Here is a 27,446-nt window from a genome sequence, read left to right on the forward strand (position 1 = left end):
GCTTGCGGCCTGGCCTACTGATACGTAATGACGTTACGCCTCTCATTGGCTCTAGCCGCCGGGCCCTGCGTCAGCGACCAGCGCGCGCACGCCTGCTAGCAGGGTAGGGTGTACCGCACTAGTGCCCTTCCTTTGGAAGCCTCTCCGCCGGGCAGTTACGACAATCCGCTAGACAGACGTCACGGAAGAGGTTCTGGGCGGGGCTGACATCACCGTCCGGCCTTCGTGTGCATGCGTGTGCCGTTGGGGAGGGTGGCGTGGAGTCCCGAGGTGGATCGCAGGCGTTATCCTGCTAAGGTAACGGCTCTTGGGCTCACTGACGTATTGCCTTGGAGGACGGCGTTTTGCCTTCCGGGATAGAGACGTCTCCTGGCTACTTCCCTCCAGCTGGCGACCTTTACACGTACTTGGTCATACTTTCACTTCTGGTGCCAGCTGCACCCAGAGAGAGCGCCTGGAATCAGGCGTTGGACAGTTGGACACGTGCACCTGACCTTTCTTCCTCCAACCCTTTAAGTCACCTTCCACATCTCCCCTTGATGGCCGCCCCAGGACGGGGAGAGGCACTGCAGACGCGGCAGAGACTGGATTATAGCTCTGGCCCCTCACCTGCCGGCTTTTTTTTCTTTTCTTTTTTTCTGCCAACGCCAGTCTCTTTCCCTCAGAGAACGAGGAGGGTGTGTAGGGCAGCATCTAGGAAGCAACACTGTTACATGATTAGCAAATTCTTTGACATCTAGACCGGATTGCACCGCATCTAACCTAGGTGAAGGTCATGTGCAAGTAAGCTAATGTGGTTGGAGTCAATATTAGCATGTTGGTTTGGTCACCACAGCTTCCAGCTGTATACTTTTCCCTCCAGCTAGCTCCCCTTCCTGACGTGCTCAATTATATTACTGGAAAGTTTCTTCTTTTTTTTTTTTTTAAATATATTTTATTGATATTTTACAGAGAGGAAGGGAGAGGGATAGAGAGCTAGAAACATCGATGAGAGAGAAACATCGATCAGCTGCCTCCTGCACACCTCCCACCAGGGATGTGCCCGCAACCAATGTACATGCCCTTGACCGGAATCGAACCCAGGACCCTTGAGTCTGCAGGCCGACGCTCTATCCACTGAGCCAAACCGGTTTCGGCTGGAAAGTTTCTTCTTGACGCCCTTGTCCCTCAAATTCAGCCCCCGAGTTCTCATGGATTTTTCCTTTACTTATTTACTCAATACGTATTATGTACCTAGAGTAAATCGGTGAGGACTTTTTCTGATAGGAATGGATACTCGAGCATCCTTTCTCCCGACCCCAAGTTAAGCAACAGATGATAGGAGGTTGAACTAAATCACCTCGGATCCCTTCCAAACCACTGAGCCTATGATTTCTGTTCTAGGCCACCCAATTTCTTTTTCTTTTTAAAAAATTATTAAATATTTTAATAGATTTTTTTTTTTAGAAAGAGAGAGGGAGAAACAGCCATGTGAAAGAATGTCAATCGGCTGCCTCCTGCACGCCCCTTACTGGGCATTGAACCCCCAACCCCTGGGCATGTGCCCCAACAGGGAATCGAACATCCAGCCCCTTGGGTGCGTGGGATAATGCTCGAACACCGGCCAGGGCTCTTTGTGGTTTTAATTTGCATTTCCCTGATGGCTAATGACGTTGAACATCGATTGTGCTCATGGGCCATCTCTATATATTCTTTGGTGAAATGTTTTTTGTCCATTTTCTAATTGGACTATTATTTTACTGTTGCATGTTTAATGTATTCTAGAAATTAGTTCTTTGTTAGATAAGTGGTTTGCAAAATACTTTCTCCCAGTATATAGCATAGCTAGCTTTCCATCCTTTTACCAGGATCTCTTGCACAGCAAAAGCATTAAATTATGATTAAGACAAATTTATCCATTTTTCTCTTGTGGAATACATTTTGGTGTCAAGTCTAAGAACTTAAGCCTGAATGAAGCAAATCTAACAAGCATTCCCTCTGTAAGGCACACCGCAGACTTCTTGTACTTGCCAACACGAGACAGCAATTCAGCACTATGCTTGGGGGCCATTTGAAACAGCAAAATCATCAATGAAAGACACAGACAATATGAAAAAAAATGTGGCAGGAAGTAGACCACAAAAAGGACACTTGGTTTACAGTGTGAGAGCTGAACAAAAGGAGGCAGAATGTGGCCATGTTCAGCCTCAGCTGGGAACTCCCTTGGAGAGTCTATGTCAGTGTTCTGGTAGCCTGGTGGGGGAAGGGGCAGCACCTCTAGACTGAGGAGTCAGTGTTTTACAAGTTCGTTGTGCTGGTTATTCTCTGCTTGCCTATCTAGATCCATTTCCCAGCCTTTTTTGACTTAGGAGAAGGGTGTCTAAGGACGGTATCCCCTGAGCCACTTTGCTCTTGGCGATTGGTTGGGTTTGCCAGTGGGAGGCACCTGTAACACTGGGCCCTTCCCTTTCCTGGAGGGTTGGGAGTGCTAAGGCTTCTTGCTATTGCTAGCTCCTAGTACCCCACTATTGAGGTTTCCATAACCCTACCCACATCTTTGTAAATAGTCCTTGCCCTAAACTCCCCTCAGTGGAAGCCTTGGGGGCCTGTTCTCTGCTGAGACCCTTATTGATAAAAGTACTCATTTCCAATTTTCAGAATAGTACCCAGTCCTCAGCTATACCTATGTTTTGCATGCCAGAAATCCTGTTTTACCTTTCTTCAGAAAATAATCCTCAGGACTTCTGCCAGGATGAGGGAGGGCAGTTACCTAGCATGTGAAGGAAGAGGGCAGGAGAGGATCTAGGTAGCCAACTGTGTTAGGTAGCCAGCTGTGTCTTCCCCTTCACTCAATCTTCCTTGATTTAGCAACCCCCCCACCCCACTCCACCCCTGCCTCATACATGCCTGGTACTGAGTTCCTGAGCCTTTTGGGGATTCTGATGTGTAAATTGGGCTATTTTCTCCACTGCCAGGGTAGGGCTCTAGTGTCTCTAGCTAGTTAGGATCCATCATTTTTATCCATCTCCTTTCCAAAATGTTCCTAACATCTCAGCTCCTATTCTCCCTATTGACCTATGCTTTTACCTATATATATATAAAAGCCTAAGTGACCATTATGACCGAACAACTGGAATGATCAGTCAACCAGGTGCTATGACACACACTGACCACCAGGGGGCAGGCGCTCAATGCAGGAGCTGCCCCCTGGTGATCAGTGTGTTCTCATAGGGAACCTCCCACAGCCCCTTCCCCCAGCCGGCCAACCTCCTGTGGTCCCTCCCCCCTGCCAGCCCACCTCCTCTCCGCCCCATAGGCCCCAATCAGGGTGGGGGGGGGCAGGAGGGAGAGCGGCTGACCAACCTCCCGGGGTCCCTTCCCCCAGCTGGCCAGCCAGGCTGAGGGATCCCACCTGTGCATGAATTCGTGCACCAGGCCTCTAGTATATAGGATGAAATAAAAACAAAAACAAAAAAGTTTACTATAGTTTTCATGGACTTTTTAAAGTAAGTGAAATTATATGCATTGGTTCAATCAGTCTTAATCTGGAAGCCTCCATAAATATTTTTTGAAACTATTTCACGAGCATATGTTGAGCATATTTGGAGTGTATTCTCTGTCACCTAAATAAGGCCAGATCTACTAGCCTTAACAACCAGCAGTTGGGAGTAGGAGTGCTGAGGATGATGACTAGGACAGACTTCTGAAGAGAAGGCTGCACCACTGCTGCACAGATGGGTGGAGTGAATACCCATAGTCCGAGTGCAATTGTCTAGCCCTGCAACCCAGGGCAAGTGTACATTCTAAACCCCCAATTCCTATACTGCAGTGTTGCATCTCCCAAAGTTTGTTCTTTGGAATTCTAGTCCAATGATATGCTTTATGATAAAAGGGTCAAATTAGTTTGAGAAATGTGTATACTCTATCCCCTTCACCTTGTGAATTCGCAGGTATGTTATATATTAAAGTCTATGGAGAATCCTGCCATAGGTTCATGATTGATTTTGTTGCCCCCAGTTTTCTCCAATATTACTTTACCATGTAACTTTTTGCTTCCATAGTATCTAACATAACTAGTACTATAGAAAAGACTTTGGGAAAAATTCCATAATATTAGCCCAGAATAATTTTAAAGAGGGTATAACCAAATGACATGTTGGTCATGAAGCAAAAAAAAAAAAAAAAAAAATTAAAAGAAATCTCAAGCAATGCCTCCTAGAAATTCCTTATGAACTTTCCATGATAAACTGTCTAAAATGTACCTCTTAGCACATTAAATGAATTTACCTGCATCAGAGGTAACTTAACTCTTGTGGATGGAGACCTTCCAAAAATGATGAGATTTGGCTTAATTGATATCAAGCCATTTGTTATGGTCTATATGTTTGTGTACCCTAAAATTCGTATGTTGACATCCTAAGTCTCAAATATATTTATGAGGATGGGGCCTTGGGAGGTGATTAGTCACGAAGGCAGAGCCCTCATGAAGGAGATTAGTGCCCTTATAAAAGAGACTCCAGAGAGACCCTCACCCCTCTACCATGTGAGGATACAGTGAGAACCTCACCAGACACCAGATCTGCCAGCACCATGACCTTGGACTTCCAGCCATCAGAACTGAGAAATAAGTTTGTTTATAAGCCACCTAGCATATGGTATTTTGTTATCTAGCAGGCCAAATGGGCTAAGACACCATCCTTTCTTATCAGAATAAGAACTCACCAGTTATTAATTAATGCCATTGCCAGATCTTCACAATAGAATCATTTTTTTTCCTGCATTCAAGAAATGGTTATGTTTCTCTACCACAGGTGTAAAGGAAAAGAAACATCTAGCTTAGAGTGTGTGCATGCAGAGCATTTTGGGTTTCATTTTTTCTACTGACATTTTGTTCACGTTTACATAAAAGAACAAGGGCTGCATAGTTGCTTTATAAAGGAATGTAGTTTGCAGAGTTGTCTATCCCTCAATTGACAGGGCATTTGAGTTTTTTCTTTTGTACCTAATGTTATTTTGTACAAACATTTACATAAAGGGATAGTGTTCACCTATTTATTTTATTAAGGTAATATAATTTGTATAGACATCTGTCAATTATTGGACATTTGAGGGTTCCCCCCTGCCCTAGATATTACTTTTTTTAGAAACAGTAATGTAAACTTTGCCATACACATTGTTTTTCATGGTTTTGGGAAATTACTTGGAATATCATTTGGAAATGAGATTAAAGACTATGAGTTTTTCTGGTCCTAATATTTTATTGCCAAATTGTTAAACTTTTCAAGTCAAAACATCACCTTTTCTGGGTTCCTCTGACCAGATCCAAACTTAAATTCCTAAAAACATAAACCTCATTTGCAAGGTCATGATGGCTCCTCTATAAAACAGAATCCAGCAACAAGGAAGAAATTCTATTTTCTTTTCTTGCAAGAGGCTGTGTTTTGAAGGGAAAGATGAATAATCTCAATTGTAGAAATAATAGGAATTATGGTCATAGAATTGGTGTTTCATCCCTGAATGCACATTATCCCTAAGGTCTTTATGGTCTTCTAGAATTGATTTATGGAAACGTTTTTGTGCACCAGATTTTGAAAAAGAGTTCTTAAGCTCAAGCAGGTTGGTCTGAGTCTTGGGCACTCCAACTTTAGGAATCCAACCCAGAAGAGATTTCGTTTCTTCATCGTTTTCTCTGTTGACTGTCAACTGTTCTTCTGGTTTCCTTAAAAAACGTTCTAGATCAAGAGCTTCTGAGTCTGGTTTATTTTGAACAATACTAGGCGTACTAAGGTTAACAGGGTTTTGACACATAGCATACTGGTCAAGTAAGGCAGATTTAAAATGTTCATATTGAATGTAATGGTTGGGGTTGTAGTAAGGTACAGGTTGGGGTTTTAATGGCAGCTGTCTCCAGTACAAATCTTCTGTCTTTTTAGTGTCTGTAATTTTTGGAAATGGTTGTATGTCATAAATGTTAGTCATATCTTTCGTTGGGTAACAAGGTGGGCATGCAAAGGTAGATAACAAACGTTGTTCTTCCTTAATCTTGTCTTCAATTTCCTGGTATTTATGGATCATACCTGCTAGTGTGTTATCACGAAGTGCCATCAATTCTGAAGAACCGGGTATGAAGGTATGAAAATTACACAAAACTCTAGGGGTACAATCGGGACAGGTAGGTGGTCTTTGCTGGACAATAGGCTCCAGAGGACGTTGGTTCTGAATCAGTCGAGCTATTCGTCCATCCAAGGGTCTGGGGGGTTTAAGGACAGGATGGAATTTTTCTGACTGTAGTGGTGGGATAAAAAGGAGAAAAGTGATTAATTAATAAACCTGGCATTGTAAAGGATATTGCCATAAATGCCCAGTCAAAAATCATACCCATGTTCATTGTCTGAGTAAACACAGATGGGTGTAGGAGTACACATTCGACTGTTTTTTATATTTAAAGATATTGAAATTTGGGTCCTAAAAAACAAGTTTTCCTCCTCTACTAGTTTTTATTAATATGGAAAGGGTGTATTTTTACTTGGCTATACAGAAATTCCTCTATGTAGGAACTCTTTGCTTTCAAACTTTCAAAGATGTAAAAGAATCATTGGAACAAAACTGCCCATCACCAACAGTTGATGTTAAAAGTTATGGGCAGTTATTTAAATCCCTGTTATTGGCCTTCTTTATTAGGCCAAGGCAAGGGTTCTTTTTTTTTTTTTTTTTTTTTTAAATATATTTTATTGATATTTTACAGAGAGGAAGGGAGAGGGATAGAGAGCCAGAAACATCGATGAGAGAGAAACATCGATCAGCCGCCTCCCGCACACCCCCCACCGGGGATGTGCCCGCAACCAAGGCACATGCCCCTGACCGGAATCGAACCCGGGACCCTTCAGTCCACAGGCCGACGCTCTATCCACTGAGCCAAACCGGCCCCGGCAAAGGGCAAGGGTTCTTAAACCTTGGTTGAATCAGGATCAGCTTTGGAGCTGGAAGAAAATGAGATTCCTAAACTTGATCCTCTGAGATTATGATTCAGGAATCTGCTTTTTCAACTAACATCTCAGTGATGCTGAGGCTAGTGATGTGCCATGTTTGTGGAGACACTGGTCTGAGAGGAATTTGCATATCTGTTCCTGTTTTTTGAGATGTTTTATAAATATTGTGAACTCAGTCATGTTTGTAACTGCAAAAGTAGTGAGTGTATTAAAAGGCTGATTAATAGGTATATGTCTTTGGGGGGGGGGCAGGAGGAAGGAGAGGAGGAATTGGAAGGGGCCCGAGGGAACTTTCTGAGATGATGGTAATTTTCAATATATTGCTAGAGGTTTGGGTTACAGAGGTGTATGCATTTGTCAAAACTCATTGAGTGTACACTTAAGATTTGTGCATATCATTGAATGTACATTTTACCTTAAAAGAAAAAACTGCAAACAAATTGAACTGTGGTTAATGATATACATGCTGAATGTTTAGGGGTGAAGTATACTACTGTCTTCAATTTACTCTGATGTGCATAAAAATAATAAGGATGGGTGGAGGAATGGAAAGATGGATTATGTGATAAGTATAGTAAAATGCTCATGGTAGAATCTAGGAGATGGGCATATGCATATTAACTGTAAAACTGTTTAAACTTTTCTGTGTGTTTGAACATCTTTTTACACTGAGTGGTCAGATTATTATGATCTCTGAACGCATAATAATCTGGCCACTCAGTGTGTATGTATATATACGTATTAGAGGCCCGGTGTATGAATTTGTGCATGGGTGGGGTCCAGCCAGCCTGGCCAGGGGGAGGGGACATGGGCCGTTGGCCAGCCTGCCAGCTGGTCGAACTCCTGGTCGAGGGGACAATTTGCATATTAGCCTTTTATTATATAGGATATACACTGAGTGGCCAGATTGTTACGTGTTCAGAGAGCATAATAATCTGGCCACTCAGTGTATATTGACGAAAAAATCTAAAAAAGAATGGATATATGATGACAATAGAATAAGACAGCAGAGATAAAAATGAGAATGGTGAGATAGTAAAAGTAGTTTGGACTTGGGGAAAAAATGGACTTAGGAACATACTTTTGGAACCTATTCTGTTCATAGTTGGAACAATTTCCATCTTATTTGTAACAAATCTGTTACAACCTTTAATCAGGTTTGATACTATGAAAAAAAGAAAAAAACCCTCAAAATCCTAGCTCTTTGAAATGCTTTATTAAATTTATCATAAAGAAAAAGTATATCCCTAGATGGTTTTGCTCAGTGGGTAGAGCGGCAGCCTATGGACTGAAGGGTCCCGGGTTGATTCCCAGTCAAGGGCACATGCCCGGGTTGCAGGCTTGATCCCCAGTGGGGGGCGTGCAGGAGGCAGCCGATCAATGATTATCTCTCATCATTGATATTTTTATCTCTCTCCCCCTTCCTTTCTGAAATCAATAAAAAAAAATTAAAAAAATAAAAAGTATAGGGTGTATCATATCCCTACTTTGACAGTATTCCTTTATGAAGAAGCAGTATTTAATACCATTATTTTATTCTACTACAGCAAACAATTTCATACACATATTTATTACCACTAGCCCATGCTTTCCTAGAGTCTATTATTTATGTTTTAGTTAGAAACCAGCAAGATTCATTGAAACTTCCAACTATTTTAGGCATATTTTATCTTGCTATTAATAAAAATGTAGGTGTTGTTTTATGTGCACAATAATTTTGCATGTAATATTCTTGATAGACATCCTTTGTACAACTGTGCGTATATTTCTAAATAAAAATGATAAAACTGCTTCCTCAGGGTAAACACTGTGGAAGTCTGGACAGCTGCTGAACACACTTAACAAAAGTAGATGTATCATCTTTTTAAAAAACTTTATTTTTTTTACATGTTTTTATTGATTTCAGAGAGGAAGGGAAAGGGAGAGATAGAAACATCAATGATGATAAGAGAGAATCTTTGATTAGCTGCCTCCTGCAAACCCTCTACTGGGGATCAAGCCCGCAACCTGGGCATGTGCCCTTGACTGGGAATCGAACCTGGGACCCTTCAGTCGCAGGCTGATGCTCTATCCACTGAGCAAAACCAGCTAGGGCTATATATCATCTTTTCTAGCCTTAGAGAATGCTAGTTGAAAGTGAAAAATTAAGAAAATTAAAAACCCTTCAGTGAATGACACAGCACAGTGTATGGAACTACTCTGGTATTAATGATTTTATATCGCTTTGGGAAATACTGAAGCTATTATAAAAAATTGTGTACAGTTCAGTCTAAAATAGAGTTCATATTGAAATAGCTTATAGTTGTTTTTTATGTGTTTTTCCACAGTTTACCTCTTTGAAAATATTAATTTTGTTTTCAAAACTTTGTAGTTTTAGAGGATAAAATTTAGGCCCCAAATAAAACAATAAATAAATACTATTAGGCCATTTTATTTCATTTTCATAATCATAAAGGGCTTTATCATTTCTTTCAGGTCATTTCACATAATTAAGAAATCTCTGATATTTATAGAGAATGTACTGGCTTTTGATTGTAATTCAGCCAACACTCAGTCATTGTGGATATCAGAAAGAAGCCTTTATCTCTTCAAAAGCAGTGATAATTTGCAAGATACACAAATATGCAAAGATTTACAGAATTTAAGAATCTCATTAAATTACTAGGTGAGCATTTGTAAAACAATGCCATTGTAAATTTTAGCAACAGTAACAGTATAAAATGTTTTTTAGAAAACAAACATTCCGTGAAGAAAAAAAGAAACCTACCTTGTTCTTCCTAAGAGTGAAGAAAGGTATTCAAACCAGTTTAGATCAATTCAGAATTAACTTCTAAAATGAGTTAAAATGTCCTTTTTCTAGTTTAGTCACGAATATTCAAAAAGCAAGAAGAGGGCAAAGCAAGAAAGAGTCCAACATGTGGATACTTTCCCCCCAAATAACTGAGAGTTGACTGCAATTACTTACAGGTTCTGGGTCAAATCCTATCTGTCCAGTTAACTCTGCTATCGCCTTTTCATGGTAATCATCCAGTTCAAGGGGGTTCATGGGCCCCAGACCTTAATAGAAACATCATGTCTTATTATTTTGTTAAATGAAAATGGCATGTAAATGACCTTTTAGAGAAAAACTCACCTATTCCCCTTTGTAATCCTAATATATAAAAACCCAGGGTCTGTAACATCCAAAACAACCGAAGGCTGGGCCAACCGGAAGTCAGTCCTACAGTCAGTGCTGGGTTGCCATGGTGACCCAGCATTGACTGCCGCCGCTGCAGGCGCAGTGACCCAGCATTGACTGCCGAGGGGGCTGCGGGTCAGGCCCGGAGAGAGGCCTGGAGAGAGAAGCAGGGTCTGATCCGTAGCCTCCGTGGCAGCTGTAGATTAGCACTTGCCTCTCTCTCTCTGGGCCTGGCCAGCAGCCACGCCTCTCTTTCTCTCTGGGCCTCCGTGGGGGCTGCTGATCAGCCCTGCCTCTCTGATCAGGCCCAGAGATAGGCCCAGAGATGCTGACTGGCATAGAAACTGACCAATCAGAACCAAATCTGGGTGAACTGCGAAGGCAGAACCTAAGGGGGGCTGAGGAAGGGGTTTAAGGACAACAGCTGTTTGGTGTAAGGTGTAAGAAAGCGATTCAATTTTTTAATGACTGGTTTGGCAGTATAGTGCACATGGCTATCAGTCCAGATATAGGGATTATGTATTTTTGTCTGCCATGAGCATCTACTCCTGCTAAGAAAGGCTTTTCCCCTCCATTTAAGCAATCCTATCCTATATAATCTATCTATACTAATAATCTATACTAATAAAAGGGTAATATGCTAATTAGACTGGGTTGACCGGCCATCTTCCTGATGTCCGACTTCCTTCCAGACAAAGCCATGGTGGTGGGGGCTGAGGCAGAGGCAGTTAGGGGCGATCAGGCTGGCAGGGGAGGGCAGTTGGGGGCGATCAGGCAGGCAGGCAGGCAGGCAGGTGAGTGGTTAGGAGCCAGTGGTCCCAGATTGCGAGAGGGATGTCTGACTGCTGGTTTAGTGGGATCGGGCCTAAACCGGCAGTTGGACATCCCCTAAGGGGTCCCCGATTGGAGAGGGTGCAGGCTGGGCTGAGGGAACCCCCACCCCCGGGCATGAATTTTGTGCACCGGGCCACTAGTATAATTAGAACAATAAAATTACCTCCCAGTTACCTGCTAAGAGAAACTTACCACCCACCTTAATTTCTATTGGTACTTTAAATTAAGAAACAGGGGAAGTATTAGATGAAAGCTTATAGCAGCATTTGTCAATGATCTAATTATGTTGTTTTTACTTGTATTAAAGTGAACTCATACCTGTGAAATCACGATTGTATGAATTGATCCAGTGGGACCTCTCAATATTTCTTTGTATGTTGGCCTCTTTTTGAGAGTTAATAGGATCCCATGAATTTAAAGAAGTGTTAGGAGCGAAGGTTTTAGGAGGTTTGGGGTAGAATACTGGCTTGTTTTTCTCAACACATTTAGGAAACTAGAATATGAACATAAAAGATTATTACAATTAATGTCATCTAGTAGAATAAGAGCTGATTCACTATCTCAATAAACAGTGGCTATTGTTTTTATTTTATTTTTAAAATATATTTTTATTGATTTCAGAGAGGGAGAGAGAAGGAGAGAGAGATAGAAACATCAATAATCAGAGAGAATCATCGATCGGCTGCCTCCTGCATGCCCCCTATTGAAGATTGAGCCCACAACTTGGGCATGTGTGCTTGACCGGAATCGAACCTGGGACCCTGCAATCCTCAGGCTGCTGCTCTATCCACTGGGCAAAACCGGCTAGGACTATTTTATTTTTGATTCTACACAAATATAATGGTTTGGACAGTCAATTGCAAATCTTTCTGAAAATCTCATTTACTCTATGCATATTTGGAGTTACTTAATATAGTTTAAATCATAAGAATAGAGTTGGGGGACACACAGTAAGTGAAATACAGTCCTCTTCCACCTTCTTTCAGGTGGAACCCTATTTTGGTAATTGTAGAAATGTTATATAACTGCCCAAACTATCTGAAATCAGCTAAGAAAACAACAACAAGAAATGTGAATCCTGGTCAAAATCTCAAAATTTTCACCCAGATAGAATATAAAAATATTCCATCTTTTGGACTTGTAGAAACATACAGAGTAAAAACATTTTTTACTTTGTTTTAAACACACATTAAAAATACTTACATCATAATACACACCCTGACCTGGCCAAGTCAAGGCTTTCTTCTTTGAATCCATGGGAAAATCAAGCAGTTCATATCTGTAAGGATTACCTGGAATTTTCAGGGCAAGCACTGTTATCCTGAATATATAAGAACAATCTTCTAATTCATGGGATTTATGGGTGCAGTAAATAGAAACAAGACAATATGAGGTGGAGAGAAATGCAGGAGCACATTTTAGCTATATAGTTACAGCTTGCTTTGACTTCTTGACCTCCTTCCCCCCTTAATATGCAGCGTAAGGGCCACACAGACTGAGAATGACTCTCTAACCATAGTGCTCCCAGTGGTAGGAGGGGCAATTGTACTTTACCCATCTTTGTTAATGAAAGGAATTTTTAGTTAAATTATAAATCTTCCTGGATCCTCTTTCTAGTTTAGCAAATATAATTCTTAACTACCTGTTTGGCTTTTCCCTGCCTAAATATCAAGAAATGGAGTTAGTACTTGATTACCAAAAAGGTATTGAAAGAGAATATCTTAAACAATACAGCTTCCTAGGCATTGGTGGTACAGTGTTCGCCCCTTATCCGCAGGGGATATTTGAGGTTGAGGATAGTACGGAACTCTCTATATGATATGTTTTTTTATCAGGCTGATAACGCAGATGCCTTCTAAGTGACTAATGAATGGGTGGCACCATACAGCATGGACACACAGGACAAGGGGATGATTTATGTCAAGGTGGGACAGAGTGGGACATTGGGAGAGTTCATCACCTTACTTAATGGCATGCAGTTTCAAACTTACAAACTGTTTATTTTTGGAATTTTCCATTTAATATTTTCAGACCATGGTTGACAGCAGGTTGATAGTTATGGCAGCATCTGTTCTTGTATTTGGGTTCAGTTATTCATGTTCAGAGGACCTGAATTACAGGACAGTTCTTGGGTCTTACCTTCCTCACAGCCCAAATTCATTCAACAAGTATTTATCTCTGCCTACTGTGTACCTTTTCTGTCACCTTCAGTTACCTGCAGTCTTTTGCTGTAGGTTTCTTCTCTGTTTTGAGGTGTCTAGTGTGGGATAGACTTGATGACTAGTGTATGGGTTTACCATCCTCTATAATAAAACTAATATGGGAAGACCCCAATGTTTGCATCTGTGATAAAATGCTCCCAGGTGTTAAAAAGCACTGAACAAACTGCTCCCATCACTTTCTGAGTCCTATTTTAATGAGGACCTTTCACTTTCATCATGGCTGCTACATCCATGATGCTCTGAACCCACCACTGTCCATTGTGCTGATGACCTGAGCTAAGATGGAATTTTAAAAAGCTAAGCCATAGGAGAGAGCAAAAAGGAAATAAAAACAAAATATAAGTAGAATAAAAACAACCAATTCTACAATGTTTGTTTCTGATTCTATCATGGGAGGTTCTGTATAAAGAAGAAAAGTTAAGGGCATCTGCAGAGATTCTGGTTTAATTGTCTGTGGCGAGGTCCCAGCTGATTCTAAAGTGCAGCCACAGTTGAGAACAATTTTCTGATGGTCACACTTTTGTGACTTGAGTCCTTTGCCCTACTTTCTTTAATTTTATTATTGAATAAACTCAAAATATAAGAAAAATTAATACTGTTCTGATTTTAAATTACATTTTACCTTTTGTCTTCAAAATCAGTGTATCGTAAGCCTTCGTTGGTACAGTGGGAGGAAATGGCTGCTGGCCTCGGGCGTTAATGCCAGTGTAGCGATCCTTAGGTGATGTAAAGGTCGGGAACATGGCACCGCGACAGATGTGTGTGTGGTAGGGATGTTCAATTGGATACGGGGAGCAGATTTCACTGAGATTTATGTTGAGCAAACAAAACAAAACAAAATAGAAGTGTAGTTTTAAAATTAATCACCAAATATTTATTGGAGCCCTTCTTTATGGCAGGTACTGTACTAAACCCAAGGTTGCAGGTTCAATCCGGAGTCAGAGCACATACGAGAATCAACCAGTGGTTGCATAAATAGGTGGAACAATGAATCGATGTTTCTCTCTCTCTCTCTTTCCCTCAAGTCAATCAATCAATCAATAAAATATTTATTTGTAAGACAAAAAATCTGGACTCCAGGCAAAAGTCATTTATGAGGCCAGTCAGCTCTTTTTTTGTTTGTAAAGGGATTTGGTTTTCTTGCCCTTGTCACAAACTCTCTCACCTGAACATATTTTTGAATTGGGTATAGCATTATTTTATTGCTGATCATTAAAAACTTTTCCAATTTACTTACTTTGCTTAAAAAGTGCCACATCAACTACTACACAGGGCACAAGGTTGTCAACTTTAATGATATGGGAAGAGAATCAGGGCATTCCTAAATTCCAAATGACTGACATTCCTCAGATTCATGACAATTAGTTTAGTAACTGCTCTTTTAATGAAGCATACTGACCCTTTCATTTTATATACTACACATTTGTTATAAACAAATATTTCCAGTGTCCAATTCAGTGGATTCCATAGTAAACCAGTCCCCTTAAATTAATTTCCTCTTTAAAATCTACTTGAAAATAAGCATTTATAGTTTGAGCAAACTGTGAGTAAAGTAGGAATGAACACATCTGTGCTCATGGAGAGTGTCCAATCTACTTGAGTCAGGAAAGGATGGAGTTTACTGTGGTCTAGTACAAAGCCCATGTTCTGCCTGGCTGGTGTGGCACAGTGGTTGGGCGTCAACCTATGAACCAGGAGGTCATGGTTCAATTCCTGGTCAGGACATGTGCCCAGGTTGTGGGCTCGATCCCCAGTTTGGGGCTTGCAGGAGGCAGTTGATTGATGATTTTTCTCTCTCATCATTGGTGTTTCTATTATCTCTCCCTTCCTCTCTGAAATCAATACAAATTTATTTTTTAAAAAGTAGAGATTACTCATTACTTTGGAAAGTAAGTTTTAAGGGCCAAGAACATGTTAAATTACAACAAAAGAACTACAAGAAGTCCATAAACCATTTCTGGGGAGTGGTCTCCTTGATAGGAAGTAAATTTGCAAAATGTGTGTGTAGTTCTCGGAATCTTCTGGTTTTGTCTGTGGCTAGGATTTTGGCTTCATGAAGAAGGGGTAAAAGGTGGGAGTTAGGAAGGCAGGGCAGAAATTTTTCCCCTTTAGATTCTAGAAATGTATATTTCCTAGCAAATAGTATTAAGTTATATCTAGTAATGATTTAGGAAGATGTTATTTATTCTAAGACCTGAAAACTATGGACTCTGTGTGCTGTAAGTCTATGTATGCTATGAGATTTCATTCAATATATTGCAATATATTTGTTAGTTAAAAAAACATATTGCAAAATTATACCTTCCACTAAATTTTCAGGTTTTATCCCACTCAGGTTTTGAATACAACAGTATTAAATGACCAAAATGTATTTTTATTCCTCTAAGGAATAAAATATTATGCAGAAAATATTATGTTCCTGGTTATATTAATGATTTATAAAGGTTACTTTCATTTTGTGTCTTGAGTCCCTAAATAGAGAAGAAATATTAAGAAAAGGTAGAACATCATTAACTTAACCTCACAGGCATTTAAATAAAGGAATTTGGTTTCTATACATCGTTCAGTTAGAGGCATGGGCTGTCTGAGCAAGATTTACCAAGATGTTTAACAAGATGATAACAGTTCTTTCAGGGGGTATTTGAGGACCATGTCAAAGGAAGAGACTTTAGAATTTATCAGGCTACAAGCAGATAGCTGATTTGAGAAAAATAACCCAACAAAAAGGGCTTTACTTTTCATATTGCTATTAAGAGAATTTGGAAAGTCCAAAACAAAGGTCTTCACATAGTTGTTTGTTTGTTTTTTAAACCCCGAAACAACTAAGATTTAAAATTTTTTTTTGCCTTTTTTGTTGTTGTTAATCCTCACCCAAGGATATTTTTCCATTGATTTTTAGAGAGTGGAAGGGAGAGGGAGAGACAGAGAGAAACATCGATATGAGAAAGAGACATTGATTGGTTGCCTCCTGCACGCACCTTAACCAAGTCTGGGAAACCTGCAACCAAGGTACGTGCCCTTGATTAGATTCGAACCTGGGACCCTTCAGTCCATGGGCGGATGCTCTATCCACTGCACCAAACTGGCTAGGGATAAAATTTAATTTTAATAGCCTTTTGAGCAGATCTTACCCTGTAACACAATTTTAAAATGTTACTTTATTGTTTTTAGTTAAGACTGACAGGGACTTTAGCAGCATCAAGCACACCTAGTGTTTAGATCCTGGCTTCTAATACCATTCTCCCATAGAAGGAACTGGGCTGATTCTAGGACTGGGGCAGGAAATATATGAGTCTGTAGCATCTTGTACTGCCAGAAAGTAAGGAACTGTTCAAAGGAAAATAAAACCCTCACAACAGTAAGTGATACAGTACTCAAACAAACAAATCAGAAGGACACCACACTGTTAGGTATGTGGATATAGGAGCCAACTGGAAGAGCTCTCAATGGTCAATCTGAGTAAGAGAATAAGTAGTACAGGATTACTACTAAAGTACAACATGAATATCCATGAGTCCATGTTGATATAAGTGGATCATAAATAAGTGGGGTAGAACAGACAAATCTCCATGCAGAACAATGCCAGTAAGTTATGGAAGTACTTTATCCTCAGCTCTGATCTCTAAGTGCAGGCTGTCTAGAATGACTTTCTTCTAAAGAGTACAGTATGGGAAGGGGAGAAAACAAGATTAACTGTACAGTGGGGAAACCTGATAAACATTACCTCAGCTAGGTAATCAAGGTCAACATCAACAGTGGTAAGTTATGTTGATAGCATGTACTCTTTTAAATAATTTAAAAAAATTTCAAATAGCATGTACTCTTGATAGGATGTGACAAAAATGGCACTTTACCTCTTCCTTCCCCAAACACATTACCCGAGTCCATTCATGAGAAAAACACCAGACAAATCCCAACTTGCGGACATTCTGCAAAGTATCTGACCTGTAATCCTCAAAAGTGTGTAGGCCATAAAAAAAAGGAAACCGGCCGAAACCGGTTTGGCTCAGTGGATAGAGCGTCGGCCTGCGGACTGAAGGGTCCCGGGTTCGATTCCGGTCAAGGGCATGTACCTTGGTTGCGGGCACATCCCCAGTAGGGAGTGTGCAGGAGGCAGCTGATCGATGTTTCTCTCTCATCGATGTTTCTAGCTCTCTATCCCTCTCCCTTCCTCTGTAAAATATCAATAAAATATATTAAAAAAAAAAAAAAAAAAAAAAAGGAAACCGAAATGGTCACAGCCAAAAGGAACCTAAGGAACTAAGGAGACTACCAAATTCTTGGATGGGATTCTGGAACACAAAAAGGACCTTAGGGGGAAAACTGAGGAAATCTGAGTAACGTATGGACTTTATTTTTTATTTTATTTTATTTTTTATATTTTATTGATTTTTTACAGAGAGGAAGGGAGAGGGATAGAGAGTCAGAAACATCGATCAGCTGCCTCCTGCACACCTCCCACTGGGGATGTGCCTACAATCAAGGTACATGCCCTTGACCGGAATCGAACCCGGGACCCTTCAGTCCACAGGCCGAAGCTCTATCCACTGAGCCAAACCGGTTAGGGCTAAAGTATGGACTTTAGTTAATAGTAATGCATTAATATTTGGCTCATTCATTGTGACAAATGGACCATACTAATGTAAGATGTTAATAACAGGAAAAACTGGGTATGACGTATATAGGAACTCTCTCTACTGTTTCCCAATAATTTTGTAAATATAAAACTGTACTAAAAAAGTTTAAAAAAAGATTAGCAGGGCATATAATTGGGGGAAATCAATGATACTCTAACTTTGGGCTTGTTTCAGTCTCTCCCACATTCATGAAAAGTCTCATTTGTCCCCACACTAAGACCTATGGATCGCCAATATCTTGTTTCCTTGATTAGAACAGAGAAGGCCCTGGCTGGGTATCTCAAATGGTTAGAGCATCATCCCAATGTGCCAGGGTTGCGGGTTTGATCCCTGGGCAGGGCACATACAAGAAGCAACCAATGAGTGCATAAATAAGTGGAACAAGAAATTAATGTTTCTCTCTCTAGAATTAATACATTAAAAAAACAAAAGAACAGGGAAGGGAAATACAAGTGTATACTTACCCTACTGCTGAATTAGGTGGTTTGGGCAACCTAGAATAAAAACAGGAAACAAATCCTAATTTATATTAAGGACTTTTTAAAGCTTATATTTCTATTAGAAACTTGCTTAAGAATAAAGAAGTATCCAATTTTCTTTTTTTAAAAATATATATTGATTTTTTTACAGAGAGGAAGGGAGAGGGAGAGAGAGAAACATCAATGAGAGAGAAACATCAATCAGCTGCCTCCTGCACACCCCCTACTGGTACATGCCCTTGACCGGTACATTCCCACAACGTAGGTACATGCCCTTGACTGGAATTGAACCTGGGACCCTTGAGTCCGCAGGCTGATGCTCTATCCACTGAGCCAAACCGGTTAGGGCAGAAGTATCCAATTTTCCAGCTACAGTGTCTTTTATATAATATTGACTTTATAATATCTTGATTGACTTTCTGGAACAATGAATAGCTGACCAGAGAGATAAGATGTTATCCTATCTCGGTTGTCTATTGATCAATTTTTTACCATTCTGATTACTCTAATTTCAGTCCTACTAAACACCTGTTATGCATTTCTTTTTTTTTTTAAATATATTTTATTGATTTTCCACAGAGAGGAAGGGAGAGGGATAGAGAGTCAGAAACATCGATGAGAGAGAAACATCGATCAGCTGCCTCCTGCACACCCCCCACTGGGGACGTGCCCGCAACCAAGGTACATGCCCTTGACCGGAATCGAACCTGGGACCTTTCAGTCCGCAGGCTGACGCTCTATCCACTGAGCCAAACCGGTTTTGGCTATGCATTTCTTATTTGCAGTGTAGGTAGGATTGCTACTTGTAATAACAGAGCTCTTGTTCTTATTGACATTCACCCTCATAGTCAAGCGGTAGCAAGTGCTCTGAGGCAGCCTGCCATCGTGCATGTGGTGCAATTACACGACCTAAAGTGACCTGAGTGACACAGTTCTGTGTGTGCTTTGTCCTTTTGCCCAGGATTGCTGATCTCTCCATTGACAGAGAGGCTAGAACAAAACTGAACAAGGTACTGAAGGTACGCCTTTTCTGAATCAGTTCATTTGAAGTTTGTGTATTTACTAAATATGCTGAGCCCTGCATACCAAGAAGTGATACTGCAGCTCAGGAATAAAGTCCACACTAGGCAAGGATTGTCATCCACTTTCATTGGGTTCCAACAGTTAGTTTCAAACTATGCAAATATTTCTAAATATTGCTGGTGTGAAAATGAACAGAATGTTAATCAGTCAATAGTAAAGATCAGTAAAGTTGAGTATACTCTTAATTTTTTATGTTTTTCTATTTAGGAAATGGTATATTAGCCATATAATTTTATTAGTCTATATTATAAACACATGATTCATATGAACTATAACATGTTTATGCCCTTCTTTATTTGGACTCTAAGTTTGTGGGTTTGGAACTTAAAAAACAAACATGTCTTGTCTTCCGGTTATATTTCTGTTTGAGTTGGGGAACAGGGGGCAATGAATATAACAATCGAAGGGATCTAGAGTTAGTAGATTGGCTATTATTTGTGAAACATTAAGTCAGCATGTAAAATTTTTTCTCATGTGACACATTTAGCCATGACATTGACAAGTGTGTGCCTAAAATTGATTTGATTAAAAATGGAAACATTTTTTTAAAGAAAAAGGAAAGCTTCTAAAAGACAATCCTCAAAGTTTGAAAATAAAGTGAATGAGCCCTAGCTTGTTTGGCTCAGTGGATAGAGCGTCGGCTTGGGGACTGAAGGGTCCCAGCTTCGATTTCAGTTAAGGGCACATGCCCAAGTTGTGGGCTCGATCCCCAGTAGGGGACGTGCAGGAGACAGTCAATCAATGATTCTCATCACTGATGTTTCTATCTTTCTCTCCCTCTCTCTTCCTCTCTGAAATAGAAATATATTAAAAAAAAAAAGAAAAGAAAATAAGATGGAAAGAAAATACGCTCAGAGACACCAATTCCTTAACCTGAACCAGTCAAACTCTTATCTACTTTTCAAAGTTAACTAATCCCAAAGGGATAAACAGGGCCTACTAAACACAAATATGTCTTTTTGGCTCCCCCTTGTGGCTAAACTCTATATTAACTTCTTACTCAGAAATAGATTCTTAATCCGTTAGGCAAAGAAGGGATATTTTCAGTTACTTCAGTATTGTCAGTGTTTTATTTTTATCTGAAAATTAAAAAGTATGATTTTGTATTGTATACAACCAACTATTTCAAAGAGTAAAAAATAATTACTATATATTCCTTATCTAAAAGAGACTTAAGGAATAGTCTTATTAAGAGTTATTTGTAGATTATCATAATGAATGTCTCATAAAATTCCAATTAAAATTTTTGTTGAGGGCACTTAGCATTTTCTGTGAACCTTTAAAGAAATGTAACTTTTGTATTAGATTGAGTAACTAGGTCAAAAGCAGGGAAATGGACCAAAGTGGCCTATTTAAATCCCTTCGAACATTATAATCTATATTTCCTATTTTTTCCTCACTTGTTTAAATATTAGAATCAGTGGGTTTAGGTTTATTTGCTTTATTTTTGTTATTTGTTTGGTTTTGGTTTCTATTATTAATGATCTCTATAAAAAAAGGAACACTTGTATTTTCTAAAAGTTCCCATTTTGTTTTTTTTTTAAGCATTTCTCATATAACTCATTTTCACTTAAAAAATGTTATTTGGTCTTGCCGGTGTGGCTCAGTGGTTGAGTGATGACCTATGAACCAGGAGGTCAGGGTTTGCTTCTTTGTCAGGGGACATGCCCTAGTTGCGGGCTCCCTCCCCAGCAGGGGGTGTGCAGGAGGCAGCCGATCATTGGTCCTTTCTCATCATTGATGTTTCTATTTCTTCCTCCCTCTCCCTTCATCTATGAATTCAATCTATTTATATTAAAGCCTAAATGACCATTATGACCAGACGACCGGATGACCGGCCAGTAACTATGACGTGCACTGACCACCAGGGGGCAGACGCTCAACGCAGGAGCTGCCCCTGGTGGTCAGTGCGCTCCCACAGCCAACCTCCCATGGTCCCTCCCCCCAGCCAGTGGGCCCTGATCAGCCCAATCAGGACTGGGTGAAACGGCCCTGATCGATCGCCGGCCATGCCGAGGGCCTCCCCCACCCCCATACACGAATTCGTGCACCAGGCCTCTAGTACAAATATAAAAAAATGTTATTTGATCTCATATAAGAAAAAGAAACCCCAAACTTACAAAGAATCATTTCCATAGATGTCACTTTTTCTGTTCTGTGTCAAATAATAGAACTGTTCAATAGGAAGCCTTCTGAAAAGAAAAAAAAAATAGAACATTTTTTCAAATTAACACAGTGTAACAGTGAGACAGGAGAAGACAAATAGCAAATAGACTAATACAACCGTGTGTTAGGAAAATCAGTATATGAAAAGGTGGCTTTTTATTTTACTATTTTATTTTTTAATCTTCACCTGAGGACATGCTTAGAGAGAGAGAGAAACATTGATCAGTTGCCTTCCATATATGCCCCAAATGGGGATTGAACCCACAGACCAGCTATGTGCCCTGATCAGAAATCGAACCAGTAACCTTTCGGTACACAGGCTGACGCTTAACCAACTGAGCCACTCCGGCTGGGCAAACGGAGGCATTTTAAATCAGGGGAGGAGGATTTATTTTCAATAAACAATGCAAAAAAATTCAATAGCTATTTGGAAAAAAATATTTATATTTCATACTACTCACAAAGGTAGTTTCAAATGGATTAAAAATCTAAATAACTAGGATTACATACAATTATTAAAATAAAATATACAAGAATGCATTTTTTTTCTTGGTGGTAGGAAAAACATTTTAAATAATATTTTTCTTTTAAAAGTCAAAAACCAAAAGGAAATACAATAACATCAAATGAAAAACTTGAAGTCAGGACAGCATAAAAAGTTAAAATAAAACAGATTGGAGCCCTGGCTGGTGTGCCCTGAGAGGTCACCAGTTCAATTCCCTGTCAGGGCACATGACTGGGTTGCAGGCTCCATCCCTGGTAGGGGGCATGCAGGAGGAAGCCAAGCAATGTTTCTCTTTCCTTCTTTCTTACTCTCTCTCTAAAAATCAATAAAAACATATTTAAAATACAAAACAAAACGTAGATTGGAAGAAATACTTGCAATAAAGGTATATAGAGGATTAATATCCAGAACATAACTAATAAAATCTATAGCTAAAAGACAGACAATAAAAATGGAGAAAAAATAAGAACAGAAAAGGAAATGTAATGTAATGGCTATACCTAAGAAAAAATTTCTCAACCTAATCAGAGAAATGCATTCTGATAGATGGGCAAAAATTTATATTAAAGCCTAAATGACCATTATGACCAGACGACCGGATGACCGGCCAGTAACTCTGACGTGCACTGACCACCAGGGGGCAGACGCTCAACGCAGGGGAGAGATGGCAGGGTAACAAGAGGGTGCTACAATGGAGCAGCCTATACTTATTAGATGGGCAAAAATTATACAGTTTGATACTATAATACAGTTGGGCAAGAGTGTGGAGAAATGGATACTTTTAACCACTACCAAGAGAATATAAAGCACTTGGGCTCTATCTACTAAAATTGTGTATGAGCTCAAACTAGCCTGTACAAACATATTCATTACCTATATTTAATGCAAAAAAAATTATGAGAATGGCTAAGTAATCTATGATGAATCTATGTTGTGGAACACTGAGAAATTAAAAAGAATGAGACTGATCTGTATTTATAATCTCTAGATTATATAGAGATAAAAAGAACTAACCTAATACTATATATCAAATGTATCCACATATAAAATAATAACATATATTTCCAATGGGTGCCCATATAATTCTGTAAACTAAAGGTGTGGAAGGAGATACAGGGTAGTGGTGACTGCAATTCTCTCCAGGAAGGAGACTGGGATTGGTGGGGTGGTGGTCAAAAGAGATTGGACCTTTTAGGTTTTTTAAAAAGATTTTTTTTTTTTTTCAGAGCAGTTTTAGGTTCACAGCAGAGTTGAGAGAAAGTTTTTAGACCAGGCATCCTGTCTTTGGGGAAACTACTTATTGGTAATTGGTTCAGAGCACGTGCCACACTTTTTAGGACAACACTCAGCCATAACTGAATAGTATTTCAACTACTCAAAAAGATAATTTCTGATGGGTTTTAAAAATCTAAGGAATTGAGAGAAATACATACAAATATTGAAATAAAATAGACAAGAATGTATTTTTTTCTTGGTGGTAGGAAATAATTTTAAATATGATTTTTCTTTTAAAAGTCGAAAACATCCATTAGTTGTCTCCCACAAGTACCCTGACTGGGGATCAAACCCACAATCTGGGCCTGTGCCCTGAGCAGGAATTGAACCCGTGACCCTTCAGTGTATGGGAGGAAGCTCCAACCTAGCCACACCTGCCAAGGAGGCAAGGGTTGAATTTAAAAGGTGCACTGGTCTTACCATATTTGCAGATGGTAGAACAGCCTATTGAAAATTTGGTTATGGCTGAGTGTTGTCCTAGAGCAGTGGTCGGCAAACCCATTAGTCAACAGAGCCAAATATCAGCAGTACAACGATTGAAATTTCTTTTGAGAGCCAAATTTTTTAAACTTAAACTTCTTCTAATGCCACTTCTTCAAAATCGACTCGCCCAGGCCATGTTATTTTATGGAAGAGCCACACTCAAGGGGCCAAAGAGCCACATGTGGCTCACGAGCCGCAGTTTGCCGACCACGGTTCTAGAGTGTGGCACATGCTCTGAACCACTGACCAATAGTTTCCCCCAACGACAGAATGCCTGGCCTAAAAAGCACAGGGTGTAAGTGGGAAACTGCCTCTGACTGTTTTCTTTCTGTTACACTTGAGAACTAAATTTTACTTCCTGCACAGCCCCTTGGGCTCTGCTGGTTTAGAGGTCAAGAGAGCAGTGCTTCCATCAAAAGAACACAACAATGGTCCCATTGAATTGGAAGCTGAACTGATGATGTGGTCATTTGGGGCTCCTTTTGACTCTGGAGAAAACAGGCAAGAAAAGACTGTACCAAGTAGGCTGGGATGATTGATCCTTCACATGAAGGGCAAGAGGACTGCTTCTATACAATGAATGGGGGAAAGGAGTATTTCTAGGCCTAAATAATCTTTTGGACGCCTCCTAGTATTGCTTCCAGTGGCATAGAATTAATGGGATATGTAGCAGCCTCACACTAAGAGCTTAGATCTCTCAGGAACAGAATTTGGCATTGTCCCACCAGGCAATGAACTTCCAGTTCATGTATTGGCTGAGGGCAAGGGAACTTGGAATGGGTAGCGGAGGAAGGAAATTATAACACAAGAGCTGTAGAAATAAGGTCTAGTCACAGCCCATATTTTCTTCCTTGTTGTGTCCTATATATTTTTATACATTAACCAATTTTTACTTTTTCCTTATTATTTCATATAGGGTGTGTTGGTGATAGGTTTATTAAGTGCATACATGTGGACTATCGTGACAAGATTATGACTGAACTAGACAGGAGTGAATGTACACAGAGATCCTAGACTTGGAGCTGGGTGCAGGAACTGATGAGACGTTGGGTCTTCTCTTTTGGGGAGGTGAGCACATTTTCATTTGTCTCCTTTTAATTTACTTGGGCTTTGAAACCGTCATTGGCCGCCAAATGTTCCTGTTGTTACTATTTCTCTCTCTAGCTGTGATTTGTCTTTCCTAATTTCTTTTAACTGCTTTAGAACAACAAGCTAGTTAGCTAGATTGTTAGTAAACTAGGTAACCAAGATTGTTAGAGAAAGCGGGAGTAAGTAAGCTGTGTGTGAAGGTTTGATGGATTTTATTTTTAATAAATTTCATAATTTTTAGTAAATAATTCATGTGACATTATATTTACTGCTCAGATTTATCTTTGCTTTCTCTTCAGTTTTAACCCGTTTTACATAAAGTTGCTGAGTGACTTTAAGATTTATAAATGATTATTGAGATATTTTAATAACTGAAAACAATGCCCAATAGATTCTAATAACTATAGATTCATGAACAAATTAAAAATCAAAAGTTCCAAAAATTCAAGAACATCTGTACACATTAGACCAGCTATTTGCTCAAGCAAAAACATTTTTAATTAACTCTCTCAGGATATTACCATTTCGTTTTAAAATGAGATTAGCAAGGGAATTAAATTAATCAAAATTTCTGATAGTAATACTTGAACATCTCTAAGGACAGTTGACATCCGTAAACACAGATTTTTTTTGACTGACTTCACAATTAGATATTATATAATTAGTTTTTCCATCTGTGTCTTATAAATAGTCAAAGAAATAAGTTTGGAGGCAGATTTAAATTAGAAAGGACTCACAATAGAAATAAAAATGAGTAATAAATACCTCTGTGTGAAGGGCAGAAAGCTGACTTACCTTGGCCAGGTATCTCCACCAAATCCATAGTGCTGATGTCCCTTGCCCAGGGCACGGGGAGGTTCACCTTTTGGCCTTTGTTCCTCAGGGAGTGAAATGGGTATCATCCCACCATATTCCCTGTCAGCTCCCCATGGAAGCCTGCGTTGTTGGAGCGACTCCCTCAATTCCTGGTACCTGTGAAAAAAGAGACTTTTAAAATAGCTTCAGTATGGAATACTATGGTCTGAATGTTTGTGTCCCCCCAAATTTTTATGTTGAAATCCTAATGCCCAATGTGATGATATTAAGGAGGCCCCACCTAGGAGGTGGCTAGGTCATGGCCCTCACGAATGGGACGAACACTCTTATAAAAGAGACCCAGAGAGCTTGCTAGCTTTTCCACCTTGTGAAGATACAGCAAGAGGGTGCCAGTGATGAACCAGGAAGAAGGCTCTCACCAGAACATGAGCCTGCTGGTGCCACGATCCTAGACTTCCAGCCTCCAGAACTGTGAGAAATACATGTTTGTTGTTTATGAGTTACCCAGCTACCTAGTCTGTGGTAGTTGGTTAGAGCTGCCCAAATGGCTACGACAAACAACTAAAATTCCTATAGCTTCAAAACTATTTTTAGATTATATTTTCAGATTACAGAATTCTCAGTGTTGGGTAGATTATGATAGATACTGGTTATTTAGGCATCATTGGACTGCTGAGGGAATGAGGTTAAATTCCTGAGGGCTTACAGATTATCTGTGTGTGTTTTTTTCAACAATAGTTGTAGTATGTATGCTTACATGTTTTAAAAGTTTTTATTGAGCTATAACTCACATGCCATATAATTCATCCATTTAAAGTGTACAATTAAGTTGTTTTTAGTATATTCACAAATATGTCAATTTGCAGGATTTTGAACATTACATTCCAATCTTAGGAGGCTTAATTTAGCCAGCAGTGATTATTGGAAGGCATGATTAAAGGAAAGCTCAGAACAAAGATACTTTAATTTTTAGTTGGCAGAGTGCTAATAGTCAAAAAATATTTAGTAATCAGAAAGCAATGGAATGAATCCAGAAACAAAATGGGAACGTATAATGAAATCTGAAGCAATTGTCAAGGCACTTCCTTAATTAATATGTTTGTCTCCCTAATGAGCTAGACAACTTGCTAGAGCAAGCATGTCAAACGTGTGTGGCCCATGGGCCGCACGCAGCCCAAAACGAGTATTTTTGCGGCCCAGCCAATATAACGGTATGTAAGAAACATTTTAATAAAAATTTCGTAACTTAATTTTTACAATATCCTGTTATACGTAATTATTAATAATGAACTACAGCATTCGTTAATGACTAATTACTATAATCGTGTTGAATTCATTTCTCTTACATGCCATACATGCATACACCATTTCTCTCCACTAATACTAGCAGTGAATATTTTAGCAGCCGATTGCCATGTCATTAGTCTTGTACTGACTTGTTTGGTGTGGGCAACAGGAAATGTTTCGCTTTTGGAGAACAAGAAAAATAGGTTTATTTGCGTTATGCTTATTAATTTGCGTGGTTATTCAGTGTCTGGGAAGTTAATGTTCAAGAAAAAATATTACTTTTTATTAAAATGTTCTATTTTTTTAATTTAATAAATCTTTATTGTCCAGATTATTACAATTGTTCCTCTTTTTTCCCCCACTAGCTCCCTTCCACCCGGTTCCCACCCCACCCTCTGCCCTTACCTCCCCCCACCACTGTCCT

At 39.6% G+C, this 27,446-nt stretch overlaps 1 protein-coding gene across 2 annotated transcripts in view; it reads right to left on the minus strand.

Moving 5' to 3' along the window:
* Positions 1-5,222: 5,222 nt before the first annotated feature.
* SPMIP4 (sperm microtubule inner protein 4) overlaps positions 5,223-27,446 on the minus strand; it is a 29,677-nt gene continuing 7,453 nt past the window's right edge. For both annotated transcript variants that reach the window (XM_080664599.1, XM_080664598.1), the window contains exons 3-10: positions 25,715-25,891; positions 21,522-21,593; positions 18,304-18,333; positions 13,825-14,006; positions 12,184-12,272; positions 11,299-11,473; positions 9,934-10,025; positions 5,223-6,264 (exon numbers count right to left, since the gene is read on the minus strand). In XM_080664599.1, the coding sequence (XP_080520725.1) occupies positions 5,443-6,264; positions 9,934-10,025; positions 11,299-11,473; positions 12,184-12,272; positions 13,825-14,006; positions 18,304-18,333; positions 21,522-21,593; positions 25,715-25,891 (1,639 nt within the window). In that variant the 3' untranslated portion in view covers positions 5,223-5,442. The remainder of the gene's footprint in view (positions 6,265-9,933; positions 10,026-11,298; positions 11,474-12,183; positions 12,273-13,824; positions 14,007-18,303; positions 18,334-21,521; positions 21,594-25,714; positions 25,892-27,446) is intronic.

The sequence above is a fragment of the Plecotus auritus genome (genome assembly GCF_963455305.1).
Source record: "Plecotus auritus genome assembly, chromosome: 4".
In the NCBI taxonomy this organism is placed as follows: domain Eukaryota; kingdom Metazoa; phylum Chordata; class Mammalia; order Chiroptera; family Vespertilionidae; genus Plecotus; species Plecotus auritus.